We start from the raw sequence: 14303 nt of genomic DNA, 5'->3' as shown, positions 1-14303 counted from the left end.
ATACAATTGTAATAAAAATGAAAATACATATATAAAGTAGGTACATAGACTACAAGGCTCTTAAGTTTATTATCTCTATATGTAGGTTATACCACGTTATACTGTTGTTTGACATTAATATCAAATAGACTACAGGCCCATGTTGAAAAATTTATGGGTCACTAGCAGTCCGCCCCGGCTTCGCCCATGGTACCTACATGTTTACGTTTTCTCTACATAAGAACCATCCTCGTACTTCAAGGAATATAATAAAAAAAGAATTATCGAAATCGGTTCAGCCGTTCTCGAGTTATGCGCTTACCAACACATTTTGCGATTCATTTTTATATATATAAGAAGATTTGAACCACCAGGTGACCTATCTAGAACGATATAAGAGCATAAAATAATAAGATTCAGCACTATGACGTCCCTTGTAAGCTGAATTCGAAAGTACAGGTAGAGATTATGTAATCTGTAGGTACTCTATAACTATACAGGGTGTCCCACTATTGGTATACTAAGCGCGAAGGAACTTGTAGTTTTGCATACACTGATCACGTAAAAAATACTTCTGAAAAAAATTACGTCCAAAATTTTTTGCTAAATTTTTCCTGAAAATCCATGTTTTCTTCTCTAGCTTCGCGCAGCCGGCATGTACCTACCGCTTCTCTAATATGAGCATTTTATCTATGAAAACATAATTTTAAACGATAGCTCACGTGCTGGTGGCAAAGTTGGGCGGCTCGCTTGTTATGGGTGTACACATAGAGTTTTAAGAATTCATCTATATGAAAAAAAATGCGTCTGGAATTTTTTAATTATTTTTTACGTACTCAGCGTATGCAAAACTATAACCTCCTTTGAGCTTAGTATACCAACAGTGGGACACCCTGTATAGTAAAACTCATGTAACAATATCTTTAAATGTAAACATAGTACTTACCTAATTTTAAAAATCAATTTTGTAGAAAATTCGAAAACATTAGCCTTTTATAATTTTTTTTTGTTGTAATATAATATATTACAATTATGTACCTAAGTACGTAAATAATATAAAAGAAATAAAATTACATTTAAGTATTTAATTGACATTTGTGTGAAGAATGTAAAGTAGATAATAAGTAGGTACTTAATGAATTTTTTTGTATGATATAAGTTTATTTTTGTATAAAAATCTTTCCTTTCCGTTTATGAATAAATCTATTTTAAACTACCTATATTTTGGTTTCATTTTTATTTTGTAAGTTACCTAACCTAACTATATCAAATTAAATAAAAAAAACTACGTTAAAAACAACCGACTTCAAAAACGGAAAAGTGAAAAATAAAAAAGATTTGATATTATTAATTACTACATTATTATTTAGATGTGTTATTTATTAAATAGGTTTGAAGTCGGTGCCAAGCACTAAGCACTTAGTATTAAGCCCGTGTAACCGTGCCCGTTATTTAATACTTTTTTTTTAGTGTATTTTTCAACACGAATCAAACGAGCCCAAACTCGATAAAGTTGAGTCAATATATTGCTGAGTTCCTATGGCCACCTTCCGATTCCATCATAAAATCAGCTCTATGTTATGATAATGTTTCATCGCTATCCAATTTACATACGTATACAAAATTTCAGCTCAATCGGTTATCGGGAAGTGAATCAAAGTTACTTGCTACATTTCAATTAAGTCATCGAGATCAGACAAAAATGCTCATAAAATAAAAACTACGGGGCCTATCCGAATAAAATTTTTATGGGACCAATTCGACACCATTCCGCATCAAACAAAAAAATAATCACGTAAATTGGTTCAGAAACCTCGGAGTAATCGGTGTACATACATACCGGCCGAATTGATAACCTCCTCCTTTTTTTGAAATCTGTTAATAAAAGTAATAGTGTTGTCTATATACACCTATGTAGGCAATCACTATTACTTTAATTTTTTCAACTTATTTTGCAAAGAAACCCATAGAATCGTATATTGTTTTATTTAATTTCCAATTCTTAGAGTGACTACACACACACCAAAAGTTATTTATTTTAGAATACTTTATTATATTACATTGCATTTAATCTCTATTATAATAAATAACGTCTTCTCCCATGAATGTCTGTCTTTATGTTCGCGAAGAACTCAAAAACTGCTGTGCCGATTTTTAATCATGTTTTTACCAACGTATAGCACGATTCACGAGTAAGGTTTTTGTACATAATTTGTTAAAAATACAAGCTAGTATCATAATATAATAAATCTTATCTCTATCTCAATTTAATTAGTAAAATTATACAGGGTGTCCCAAGAAGTATGGATATACTGAAGTCAGGAGGTAGAGGACCAAGAGGGCTATCCGAATCACCCCCATGTATGTCATGCGATTTTTCGTATTTTCGGAGTTATGACGTTTTTTTTTTTAATTTTCACCAATTGCCGAGTACGATGAGATTAAATTACTTATTAATACTGATTTTCACCACGTTTCATAAATACGTATATCATGATAAAAATTTGCTCAACGAATAACGATGAATTTTAAATAGGTATTAATATGAATTTAACTAGGTTCAGTTGCCGGCTTTGCATGATAACATCTATTCTTTATATTATTTCAGACTAGATTTCCGCCCGCGGCTTCGCCCGTGTTTTCAAAGGAAAACCCGCATAGTTCCCGTTCCCGTGGGATTTCCGGGATAAAACCTATCCTATGTGTTAATCCAAGTTACCCTCTATATGTGTGCTAAATTTCATTGTAATCGGTTCAGTAGTTTTTACGTGAAAGAGTAACAAACATCCATACATCCATACATCCTTACAAACTTTCGATAATCCATCTCTATACTAAGTATCAGACAAAAAGCTTAAGTAGTTTTTGAGTAAGTCACATTCAAACTTTCATATTTAAATAAATAATTAATATCATGGGCAATATGCAAGGTGTTTAATTTTGATACAAAATATAGTAAATAGTAAAAGCCAATTTTGTAGCCCTTAAATAAAATAACGAATTGGTTTAAAAGTCATTATTCTTTGAGTCACAAAATTTAAAGTTAGGTTAAAGAATTAATTTTAGGGCAGCATTAAAATATAACCCCTAAAAGAAGACTGTGTCTCTGCCCTATTAAATACCTAGGTTATATTATACAAGATTAAAAATTAATTAAAATTAATCTTATGAGCAGGGAAAAAAGTTTTATAATATTATGTCACTGGTAATAATTTGTACTTCTATAATAACGAGGTAATTTAATGCTTAATTTACAATGTATAAAAATACTTAGGTAGGTCTGTAACCTAAAGTCTATAGATTATTTCTTGAAAATAAACTTAATTTTACAATTAATAATTCCGTACAATTTCTAAATAAATAATTGAAGTCATAATTAAGTTACTTCGCCTCATTGCACTTGTCACTTATAGTAAATATTTTTTTTTAATATTTACTAATGTTTACATTTAAAAGTGCAACATGCAGTCAATTAAATTAAACTTCTTTGACTCTGTTCAATATTCAATTTGCAAAGATTCGATATAAATTTGTCAAAAAACAAGAATTAATTGAAAAATAATCAATAGGCAGGTAGTAGAAACATAACATGGATGATTGTCATTTTAAAATTGCAATTTTTACGCGACTCTAGTCTCTACATAAATTATATTAAGGGTTTTTGAATCATTCACTCTTCTTACACCAGATATAACGGAAATTTTAACATTGCGAAGCCATCGAATAATAGAAGAAGCGAAAGAAAAATACGTAGTTAGAAAATGGATAAGTATGATAACTTGATACAGTAATTTTCACAGACATTTCACATAACGCCATCTAGCGTGAAACTATGTCAAATATAACACAGCTATAACACTCGTTTTTTAAATCTTTTTGGTTGATATTAATTACCTACAGCTACCTCATACCTATTCTATAAAAGTAATCGAACCTACAACCTACAACATAGGTAAATTTTATACATTTATTTTTAAATTTCCCGTTTTAAAGATATGTATAATTATTGTATTATTTCGTGTGCAAAAATATTGCCATTTAAATAAAATAAAACAACCGAGAATAAGCAACATTTTATTCATGTTTAGAATAGAAATTAGAAGTAGTTTTTATATCTTAGTAGTTAAGTTGATTTGAAAAAATATATAAGATGTTTGCTTTCTGACACTATAAAGAATACAAATGTAAAAACCAAACCAAGCTAGCATTAAGTTTTCGTGAACACAAGTACATAATGCTATAGCAACCAACTACAATCCACGATAGACTAAAATGAATATTTTATTAAATTAACTATTTTTTTTATTTTTTTCAAATAACCTGATACCTAACAACTTGTAACAAATTCAATAATCACATACATTCATCCATGCCTTCATCAACAACATTCTAATTAAGTTCTTATACCAAAACTTGTGTAATAATTATTACCAATACCTTAGGCCTAGATATATTATTTCAATGAAATGTAACGTAAATGGTTAGGTATAATGGTATAACTATAACTGCAAATTAAGAAATAGTTGTTATACTTTTTAATTTATCATTAGTTTATACCAAACACATCTCAATATCCCATATTATTTATAGCATTCTAGTTTATACTTCACTAGAAGGCAGAATCACAGTTTAAATTAGTCTGTGACTTGAAACAACCGTTTATTTGAAGTAAATTTGTAAGTTTGTGCTGCCATCTATCAGTAAGTAGAAAGAACTTTTGAAGTGATAAAGTTAGTACAACTTTCTACCACTAGATGGCGCGTTTATGTTATTGAAGAAATTTATTGCAAAATTTAGTTAATAAAACTTATAGGTTTATGACATTAAAAAAAATCAAATACATACATTTATTTGGTATAACTATAACTGCAAATTAAGAAATAGTTGTTATACTTTTAAATTTAGCATTAGTTTATACCAAACACATCTCAATATCCCATATTATAGCATTCTAGTTTAAATACTTCACTAGAAGGCAGAATCACAGTTTATTAGTCTGTGACTTGAAACAACCGTTTATTTGAAGTAAATTTGTAAGTTTGTGCTGCCATCTATCAGTGAGTAGAAAGAACTTTTAAAGTGATAAAGTTAGTACAACTTTCTACCACTAGATGGCGCGTTTATGCAATTGAAGAAATTTATTGCAAAATTTAGATAATAAAACTTATAGGTTTATGACATTAAAAAAAATCAAATGCATTTTAAAAACATTATTTTTTTATTATTTGTTTTCATTATTTCTTTATATATTTTTTTTATTATTAATTTATTTGTAGCAGCAACACTACAGTAACCCTTCAAAATTGACACAATCTGTAGCTAACTTCACACAATTACGCGAAACAATTTTGAAACATGGCTTCGGTAAAGTTTGCAGTTATTGATGTTAATGATTATTTATCTAAAAAACAGGCTGCAGAGCCAGATTTAGCCGCAGACTGGGCTAAACTAGAGGAGCTTTATAATAAAAAGTAAGTTTTTCATAATCCACTTGAACAACACGTTCAAATTACTTCAATTTCATATAAACTCTTTTGTTTTCAGATTATGGCATCAGCTTACACTAAAATTACAGGATCTTGTCCTCCATCCATCCTTGCAAAGCGGCGACAATCTTATCCAACTATACAGCAACTTTATCACTACATTTGAAAACAAGTAAGTCGATTTTACGAAATCAATCCTTAGCCACCTTTACCTCCTTCTTAAAACAGATATTTATCTATTTATTTACGAAAAACTATATAGTAGCATATTCTTAATTTCCCTTTGTTACATTGAAGTGACTTGCATATTTAATTAACATTACAAAGGAAATCTTATGGAAAGACTGATAAAAACTGAAATTTTACATCTATTTATATAAAACTTTCATTTTCGAGCTAAATCAAAAATTTTTAGCGACACCAAACAAATTGCAGAATCACAGATCACTACACACTACATTGTATGAAGCATATCGTAAACGTCCCTATGTATGCTTAAATCTTTAAAACGACGCAACAAATGTTGATTCAAGATATTTTAATAGATAGAGTGATTCAAGAGAAAGATTTATTTGTATAAAACATGCATAATTGCATCTGTTTGAAGCCAGGGTTGCTAGTTACATAAAGTTTAACATATTCTTAATTTTCATTTATAAATTTCAGAATAAATCCTCTATCGTTGGTTGAAATTATTGTTCATGTGGTCAAGCAATATACAGACAAGAAAGAGGCTATTGCCTTCTTGGAAAAAGTTGAGGCAAAAGTTAAAATGAACGATGAAGCTTTGGCTTTGTGTAAAGTGAGTATAAACTATAAAAAAGTAATAATGTATATCTTATACTTCTATACTAATATTATAAAGAGGAAAGGTTTGTATGTATGTATGTATGGTTTTCACACATAAACTATTGGACCGAATTTGATGAAATTTGGCACAAACAATCTTTAGACCCTGAGAAGGAACATAGGCTACCTTTTATTGCGAAATATGTACCACGGGCGAAGCCGGGGCGGACCGCTAGTTTGTTATAATTTTCTAATTGTTGTTAACATCTAGTAAGAGAAAGTACATTGTTTTTTTTTAAATATACATGCTTATGATTATAATTTATTGACTGTGTATGATTCATGAAAAAATATATGAATTTTATCATACTTGATCAATCACAAAATGCTCTATGGTTCTAAACTAAGCAAAACTTATTCAAACCTCTATTGCTTGAATAAACATTGTTTATTTTATAATTAACTAGCAGTCCGCCCCGGCTTCGCCCGTGGTACATATTTACGTTTTCTCTACATAAGAACCATCCTGGTACTTCAAGGAATATAATAAAAAGAATTATCGAAATCTGTTCAGCCGTTCACAAGTGATGCCGAGACAACACGAAACGGGTTACATTTTTATATCTATACTAATATTATAAAGCTGAAGAGTATGTTTGTTTGTTTGTTTGAACGCGCTAATCTCGGGAACTACTGGTCCGATTTAAAAATTTTTTTCGGTGTTAGTAAGCTCATTTATCGAGGAAGTTTATAGGCTATATATCATCACGCTACGACCAACAGGAGCGAAGCCACGGGGGTGAAACCGCGGGGAGCAGCTAGTCTATACAAATATTATAAAGAGGAAAGGTTTGATTTTTTGTTTGTTTGTTTGTTTGTATGAATTGAATAGGCTCCGAACCACTTGGCAGATTTGAAAAATTCTTTCACTGTTGGAAAGCTACATCATTTCTGAGTGACATAGGCTAGGTTTTATCCCGGAAATCCCACGGGAACGGGAACTATGCGGGTTTTTTTTTGAAAACGCGGGCGAAGCCGCAGGCGGAAAGCTAGTATATTATATAGATGATGGATGATATACCTACTGTACTTGTTTAATAACCTAATCTTCATGTATTTATTAATTTTCAGGTACTCCAAGGTCAAATCTATCTTGAACACCTCAACGATTTGGATTCAACAGAGAAAATTATTGAACAACTGGAGGGTAGTTTGGAAGACGCTGATGGAGTCACACCTGTGCACGGACGCTTCTATAAACTGGCTTCTGAATATTATCGGTGAGTTTTGTCATTAAAAACTAATTTTATATATTCACTAGCTGTGCCGCGCGGTTTCACCCGCATTGCTCTGCACATGTTGGTCTTAGCGTGATGATATATAGCCTATAGCCTTCCTCGATGAATGGGCTATCTAACACCGAAAGAATTTTTCAAATTGGACTTGTAGTTCCTGAGATTAGCGCGTTCAAACAAACAAACTCTTCAGCTTTATAATATTAGCTGCTTATTATTATATTATATTAACAGCAGCGCTGACTTACCTATTGTATCTTATATATAAAATTCTCGTGTCACAATGTTAGTCTGCATACTCCTCCGAAACGGGTGGACCGATTCTCATGAAATTTTCTGTGCATATCGGGTAAGTCTGAGAATCGGCCAACATCTATTTTTCATATGTACCACGGGCGAAGCCGGGGCGGACCGCTAGTATTTATATTATCTTCCCGTGACAGATAGAAATCAAAGTTCGATCAAATCGTATGCATATTACATCAAAGTTCGATTAATTCGTAGCGTCCGCGGACCAATGGGCCGCTACTACCGCGCTGCCCTACGCCACGTGGGCTGCGCTAACGGCGGCGCCGACTTGCCGCCCGCTGAGCGACGAGCGGCCGCACTACCGCTGGCGTTGGCCGCTGTGTTAGCGCCCGATGTTTATGATTTGGGCGAGCTGGTGAGTTATACACACACGCATGCGCACACACACACACACATGCACACACACACACACACGAGCGCACACACACACACACACACACGTACACATATGACAAACATGTAAGACACAAGCATGTGTGCAATTAACATGCATTGATTATACACACACACATTTGTGAGCAATAAACGTGATAAACATTTATAGCATACGTAATAAATGTGTACAGACTAACGTGTATAGCAATTAGAAAACAACACGTATAGTGTATAACTGTACAATATGTCGTGGCCATATCGTAGATTTGTTCACTTCATGAAATGATTGATCATTTCATGAAATGGTCAAACTTATTTAATCATATCGTAAAGTAGTTACTATATAATCGTGGTTACTATATATATAATGGTCAATATTATTTGATCATACCGTAAAGTAGTTACTATATAATTTTGTCCATTTCATGAAAAAACCGCGCGTTGCCCATATCGAGAAACGATTTCTTATTATTGATATGCTCAAACCAATCATGATATGGCCAATAGACTTTCAACCATTTCATGAAATGCGACCATTTCATAAAGTGAGCAAATCTACGATATGGCCACGACATATACAGCAAAACCTGAACTGACAAACTTGTAATACACACACAGAAACGTATTTGCAACGCACACGCATATTAGTTGCTAAATTGGTAAAACATGTTGAAAAATATAAATTTATAAAGAATAGAAATTCGATCACGAGGCGGGACTCGAACCCGCATCCTTTCGCGCCATTCCTGGGCGGATGCCTGACAAATTCAGCCACTCAGACCCGCCAGAGCGATTGAATTTATTCTATTCTTTTAGTTTTATGTGTCTAAGGGACACACCGTGATTGAATTTTTCTATTCTTTATAAATTTATATTTATAAAGCATTTAAATGCCATACAACAAAAAATATCAATTTCAACATTTTTCTTTTTGATTGTTGATCGACACACCATATTTTTTATTAAAGCACATATGCTACAATCTGCAATCATCTAAACACTATCCTATTTTAAGCAGCTTAATGCAAAATTTAAATTCAAATTCAAATTATATTTATTTGCAAGAATGTAGTTACAAATTATAGATGTTTTAATTACAATATTATGTGGCTAATACATTCTACCCATCGATTGGGTGTGCAAATATTAAAATAGAAAGTTAATGACTAACCGGTTGGCTTGGTTGGTAGTGGCCCTGCCTTCCAAGCCAGAGGTTGTGGGTTCGATTCCCTCCCAGGGTAAATATTTGTGTGATGAACATAGATGTTTGCTCTGTGTCTTGGTGTTAATTATCTATATAGGTATTTATTTAAAAATTATATATGTATGTTTATCAGCCATCTGGTTTCCATAACACAAGCGAAAGCTTAGTATGGGATCAGATTGTGCCGTGTGTGAAAATTGTCCTGAAATATTTATTATTTATTATAATTAATCTAATTATTTTAATGTACACACAATTTTCACAATTACACAATTCAATTTATATAATCTCTACTTCCAGTTAGCGCATCCAATCCTAGAGTCGCTTGAAGGCACTCCAGACGCGTGGGCGTGTGAATTGGTGAAAGCGGTGGCTGCTGGTGATGTCGTCGCTTTTGAAAAGATTAGGTAATTTCAATATACATATATTATATTTAATATTTATTATACATTTAGTGTATCCTACTAATATTATTAATGCGAAAGTCTGTGAGAATGTGTGTGTGTGTGTTTGTTACTCTTTCACGCAAATACTACTGAACCGATTACAATGCAATTTATTCATTATATTATTATACCAACTAAGAAAAGTGAGTGGAGGTAGTTCACAAAGATGTATAATATCTTAGTGTGCAAAGTGTGCGAACCATCGAGATAACATATAATGAATAAATCGCGTTTAAAATCCGCTTAAATATTTAATTTCTAAATGTATAATACTCGCGTAAATACAAACACTAGATAATCCTACTAATTCTAAACGCGAAAGTTTGTGAGGATGTGTGTGTGTGTTTGTTACTCTCACGCAAATACTACTGAACCGATTACAATGAAATTTAGCACACATATAGAGGGTAACTTGGATTAACACATAGGATAAGTTTTATCCCGGAAATCCCACGGGAACGGGAACTATGCGGCTTTTTCTTTCAAAACGAGGGCGAAGCCGCGGGCGGAAAGCTAGTGCAATCTATTTATAATTTGAATTTCTATAAAAAAATAATAATTATTTATTTCAGAGCGCAATCCCCTCACCAAGAATTACACCGTGCCGATCGTCAGTTGAGACAAAAGATAGCCATTTTGTGTCTTATGGAGGTATATTTTAATACTACCCTCAATTTTTGAGATATGATTTTTAATATAAAAGTCGAAGAATACAGATTTATTCGTTTTCTAATGACAAATATTCTAATTAAATACGAAAAAGTATTAATGATAATGTCTTGCTCTTTAAGGTTGGTAAGAAATAATTTTTACCTTTAAATTACTTTTTTTTATGTTCTCACTGTCTAAACACATTTTCACTATAAAAGACGTATATTATCACCTAACATGGAAGAAATAGCTGGAAACACTTGATAAAGCATTTGAAAATCACAAGAAAATATACAAAATAAATCTTTATTACTTTGTCTCCCTGAGACCACGTTCGCTGGAATGTGTGCGAAATATCGGGAAAATAATATCTATATTAATATTATAAAGCTGAAGAGTTTGTTTGTTTGTTTGAACGCGCTAATCTCGGGAACTACTGGTCCGATTTGAAAAATTCTTTCGGTGTTAGATAGCCCATTTATTGAGGAAGGTTATAGGCTATATATTATCATGCTACGACCAACAGGAGCGGAGCCACGCGGGTGAAACCGCGCGGAGCAGCTAGTCCATACTACATTATAAATGCGAAAGTAACTCTGTCTGTCTGTCTGTTACTCAATCACGCCTAAACTACTGAACCAATATGCATGAAATTTGGTGTGGAGATATTTTGATACCCGAGAAAGGACATAGGCTACCTTTTATTGCGAAATATGTACCACGGGCGAAGCCGGGGCGGACCTCTAGTAAAGAATAAATCGCGTTAAAAATCCGTTAAAATCTTTAATTTCTAAATCTTTATAACAGATGGCATTCAATCGCACATCGTCACAACGCAAGCTAACTTTTGCGGAGATAGCTCGAGAAGCGAGAGTCCCTCATGATGAAGTAGAACTACTTGTGATGAAGGCACTCGCTGAGAAATTAATCAGGGGACATATTGATCAGGTATGATATTGTTAATGAATGATTAAGGGCTGATTTTTCAATCCTTGGTTAAAACATATTCATCGAATAACGTATTAAACTACCATTTCGAAAATGTCTTCTAATTGTCCGTATATGACAGTTTACAGGTGACATTTTAAAATGTTCGTGTAATACTTTATTTGACGGATACATTTTAACCAAGGATTGAAAAATCGGTCCTAATCTAAATTAATAATAGAAAAAAAAATTATCATGAGGTAGGTAGTAGGGTGGGATCTTTCGCACCTTATGCTTTGGATTTTTTTTTTTTATAACCATGTGCAGTGCTACATGTACCTACTACACCAGACACGAAAAAAATATCATAAAATCGCAACAGTTGTATGATATTATTTTCGAGTCTGGTGATAATTACGAAGCTAGTTATGAAATATAGGCTACTTTACAATTCTCTGCCATGATTATTATTTTAATATATGCAAATGTTTATATTTTAAAGAGCAAGTACAGACCTTCTTGTTAACTATTCTCTGTAGAAATAAAAATAGCGGTAAATTATTATTTATCTATATTTTGACTATTTAAAACTGTCTTTGATCGAAGTCTAGTTGAATATCAGCAATTTCTAGCTGGTATACAGAGTGTCCCACTGTTGGTATTCTAAGCTCAAAGGAGGTTATAGTTTTGCATACGCTGAGTATGTAAAAAATACTTATAAAATTCCAAACGCAGTTTTTTTCAAATAGATGAATTTTTAAAACTCTATGTGTACACCCCTAACAAGCAACCCGCCCAGCTTTGCTACCAGCACGTGACCTATTGTTTAAGATTATGTTTTCATAGACAAAATGCTCACATCAGTGAAGCGGAATATGCCGGCTGCGCGAAGCTAGAGAAGAAAACATTGAACAAAAATTTAGCAAACATTTTTTGATGGAATTTTGTTGTTTAAGTATTTTTTACGTGATCAGTGTATGCAAAACTACAAGTCCCTTCGCGCTCAGTATACCAATAGTGGGACATCCTGTATAGCCATAGAGTCATAGACAATTATTTTATTTCATTTTGTTGATTACGCTTGTAGGTAATAATAGTGTTATTAATATTTATGTACAGGTGAACGAAACAGTAATGGTGTCATGGGTTCGCGCACGAGCCCTCGGGCGAGGCGGTTGCGGAGCCCTAGCGCGCCGCCTCGGTGCGTGGTGCTCCGCTGCGGCCTCCGCGGCGGACCTGCTAGCGGGCGCAGCCCCTGATATACTCACTGTTTAAATATATTATACTGGCATTTTGTGGCGTTTTATTTCAATAAAAAACAATAAACTATTATTTACGAAAATTAAATTTTAAAACAAGTAACTGATGTTTTATTGACGTTTAACTAACCTAAAATGACACTGACAAAACATGACATAATATACAGAGTATGTCAAATCTGTAGTCCATAGTTACTTCTGCCCCCCTAGTCAAGTGGCTTTCTGTTAGCGTAGCGTTCAATAGAATAGACTACGAATGTATGAGATTGACGTAACCTGTAGATACGTTTATCTACAGCCTACGTCAATCTCATACATTCGTAGTCTATTCTATTGAACGCTACGCTAATAGAAAGCCACTTGACTAGGGGGGCAGCCCTGCTATAGTCTATTGAACTCGGTGTGTGGTGCTCCGCGGCGGACCTGCTAGCGGGCGCAGCCCCTATATACTCACGGTTTAAATATATTATATTGGCATTTTGTGGTGTTTTATTTCAATAAAAAGTAAAAAAAAAACAATTTAGTACTTATTTACGTTAATTAAAATTTAAAAGACAATAAGGAATTTATAGGCTCTGCGCAGACGACAGACTATCCGTGACGCACTTTTTAGTCTGTGAAAATAGAACCTATGAAATTATATGCAGTAACGCACACGACGCGCAAAAAGTCCGGCGCACAAAAATCCGTGTAATTGGGCAGACCGCACCGCGCCGCTCCGCACAAAAGTGTGTGAAAAGAATTGAACGTTTGCTTCAACGCGCGCTAACGCAGACGGCGCACACTTTACACGATTTCCATAGCGTCTACGTCCCTACAGCTCTGCCGACAAAATGATCGAAGATGTGCGTCGTGTGCGTTGAGTCTGTGAAAAATCCGCGACCGACTTTTTGCGCGCCATGCAGACTTTTTGTGCGCCGCAGACTCGATCGCACAAAAAGTGTGCCGTCTGCGCAGGGCCCTATTGCTGCAAAAATGTGTTCATAATTATTTAGATTTATTACACTACACCAGAACATATTATACGGTAGCCCTAAATCAACGTCCATGCCTTGCGCTGGGGTGTCAAGGAGTTTCAAAATATTCATTTTGTAATGTTGGTCTACATAATCGGTTACAAGTCGGTTACTTTTTTTGCGATTTGTGAAAAAAATTACGCCTCTCAACTCGACTTCCGATAAACTATTGTTTTACCTAGTAATTTCAAAGGTCCGAAAGAGAATCATAGGGTGATCAGCTACTGGATTCGTTCAAGTAAAACGAGAGGTGGTGGTTATGTACCCAACTGTGGTACCCTCTGTGGTGGTACCCAAGAAGCCCCACCTTTAATGAAATTCAGTTTCATAAATAGAGGAATAGGCCAGTGGAAATTAACATTAAATTCGCAAAGCACGATGTAGATTTGAATTTTTGGTATGTTGTTTGGATCAGTTAGGGTGATGTAAATCCCAATTTGCAACTTCGAAAAAGTTGTGCTCGCTGCGCACCACGTGATAAACTGCGAAAATTTTGGACTTTTATCACTTTTTGCTCTAAAAGTCATAAACTATGCGTTTCCGACAAGTATGATTCAGTACATAAAT

At 33.7% G+C, this 14303-nt stretch overlaps 1 protein-coding gene across 1 annotated transcript; it reads left to right on the top strand.

Moving 5' to 3' along the window:
• Positions 1–5293: 5293 nt before the first annotated feature.
• Positions 5294–12752, top strand: Rpn9 (regulatory particle non-ATPase 9). The gene is made up of 9 exons (XM_090118532.1): positions 5294–5450; positions 5524–5637; positions 6132–6267; positions 7386–7534; positions 8054–8213; positions 9738–9844; positions 10456–10534; positions 11342–11482; positions 12581–12752. Exons 1-9 carry the CDS (start codon positions 5335–5337, stop codon positions 12734–12736), a joined length of 1158 nt encoding a protein of 385 aa, XP_089974658.1. The 5' UTR covers positions 5294–5334; the 3' UTR covers positions 12737–12752.
• Positions 12753–14303: the final 1551 nt, after the last annotated feature.

This window comes from Colias eurytheme, chromosome 30, assembly GCF_061535395.1.
Source record: "Colias eurytheme isolate Ceu_HAF_F1 chromosome 30, ilColEury1 Martin Lab GWU primary, whole genome shotgun sequence".
In the NCBI taxonomy this organism is placed as follows: domain Eukaryota; kingdom Metazoa; phylum Arthropoda; class Insecta; order Lepidoptera; family Pieridae; genus Colias; species Colias eurytheme.
The sequence above is the reverse complement of the archived record's forward strand: the minus strand, read 5'-3'. Positions and strand labels throughout refer to the sequence as shown.

What these genes read in the sequence shown, in the direction of transcription:
- Rpn9 (XM_090118532.1), top strand. Translation starts at nt 5,335, where the DNA reads ATGGCTTCGGTAAAGTTTGCAGTTATTGATGTTAATGATTATTTATCT. An exon ending in AAGCTTTGGCTTTGTGTAAA is followed by an intron (nt 6,268 to 7,385) that starts GTGAGTATAAAC and finishes ATTAATTTTCAG; the next exon opens with GTACTCCAAGGTCAAATCTA. An exon ending in TCAGGGGACATATTGATCAG is followed by an intron (nt 11,483 to 12,580) that starts GTATGATATTGT and finishes ATTTATGTACAG; the next exon opens with GTGAACGAAACAGTAATGGT.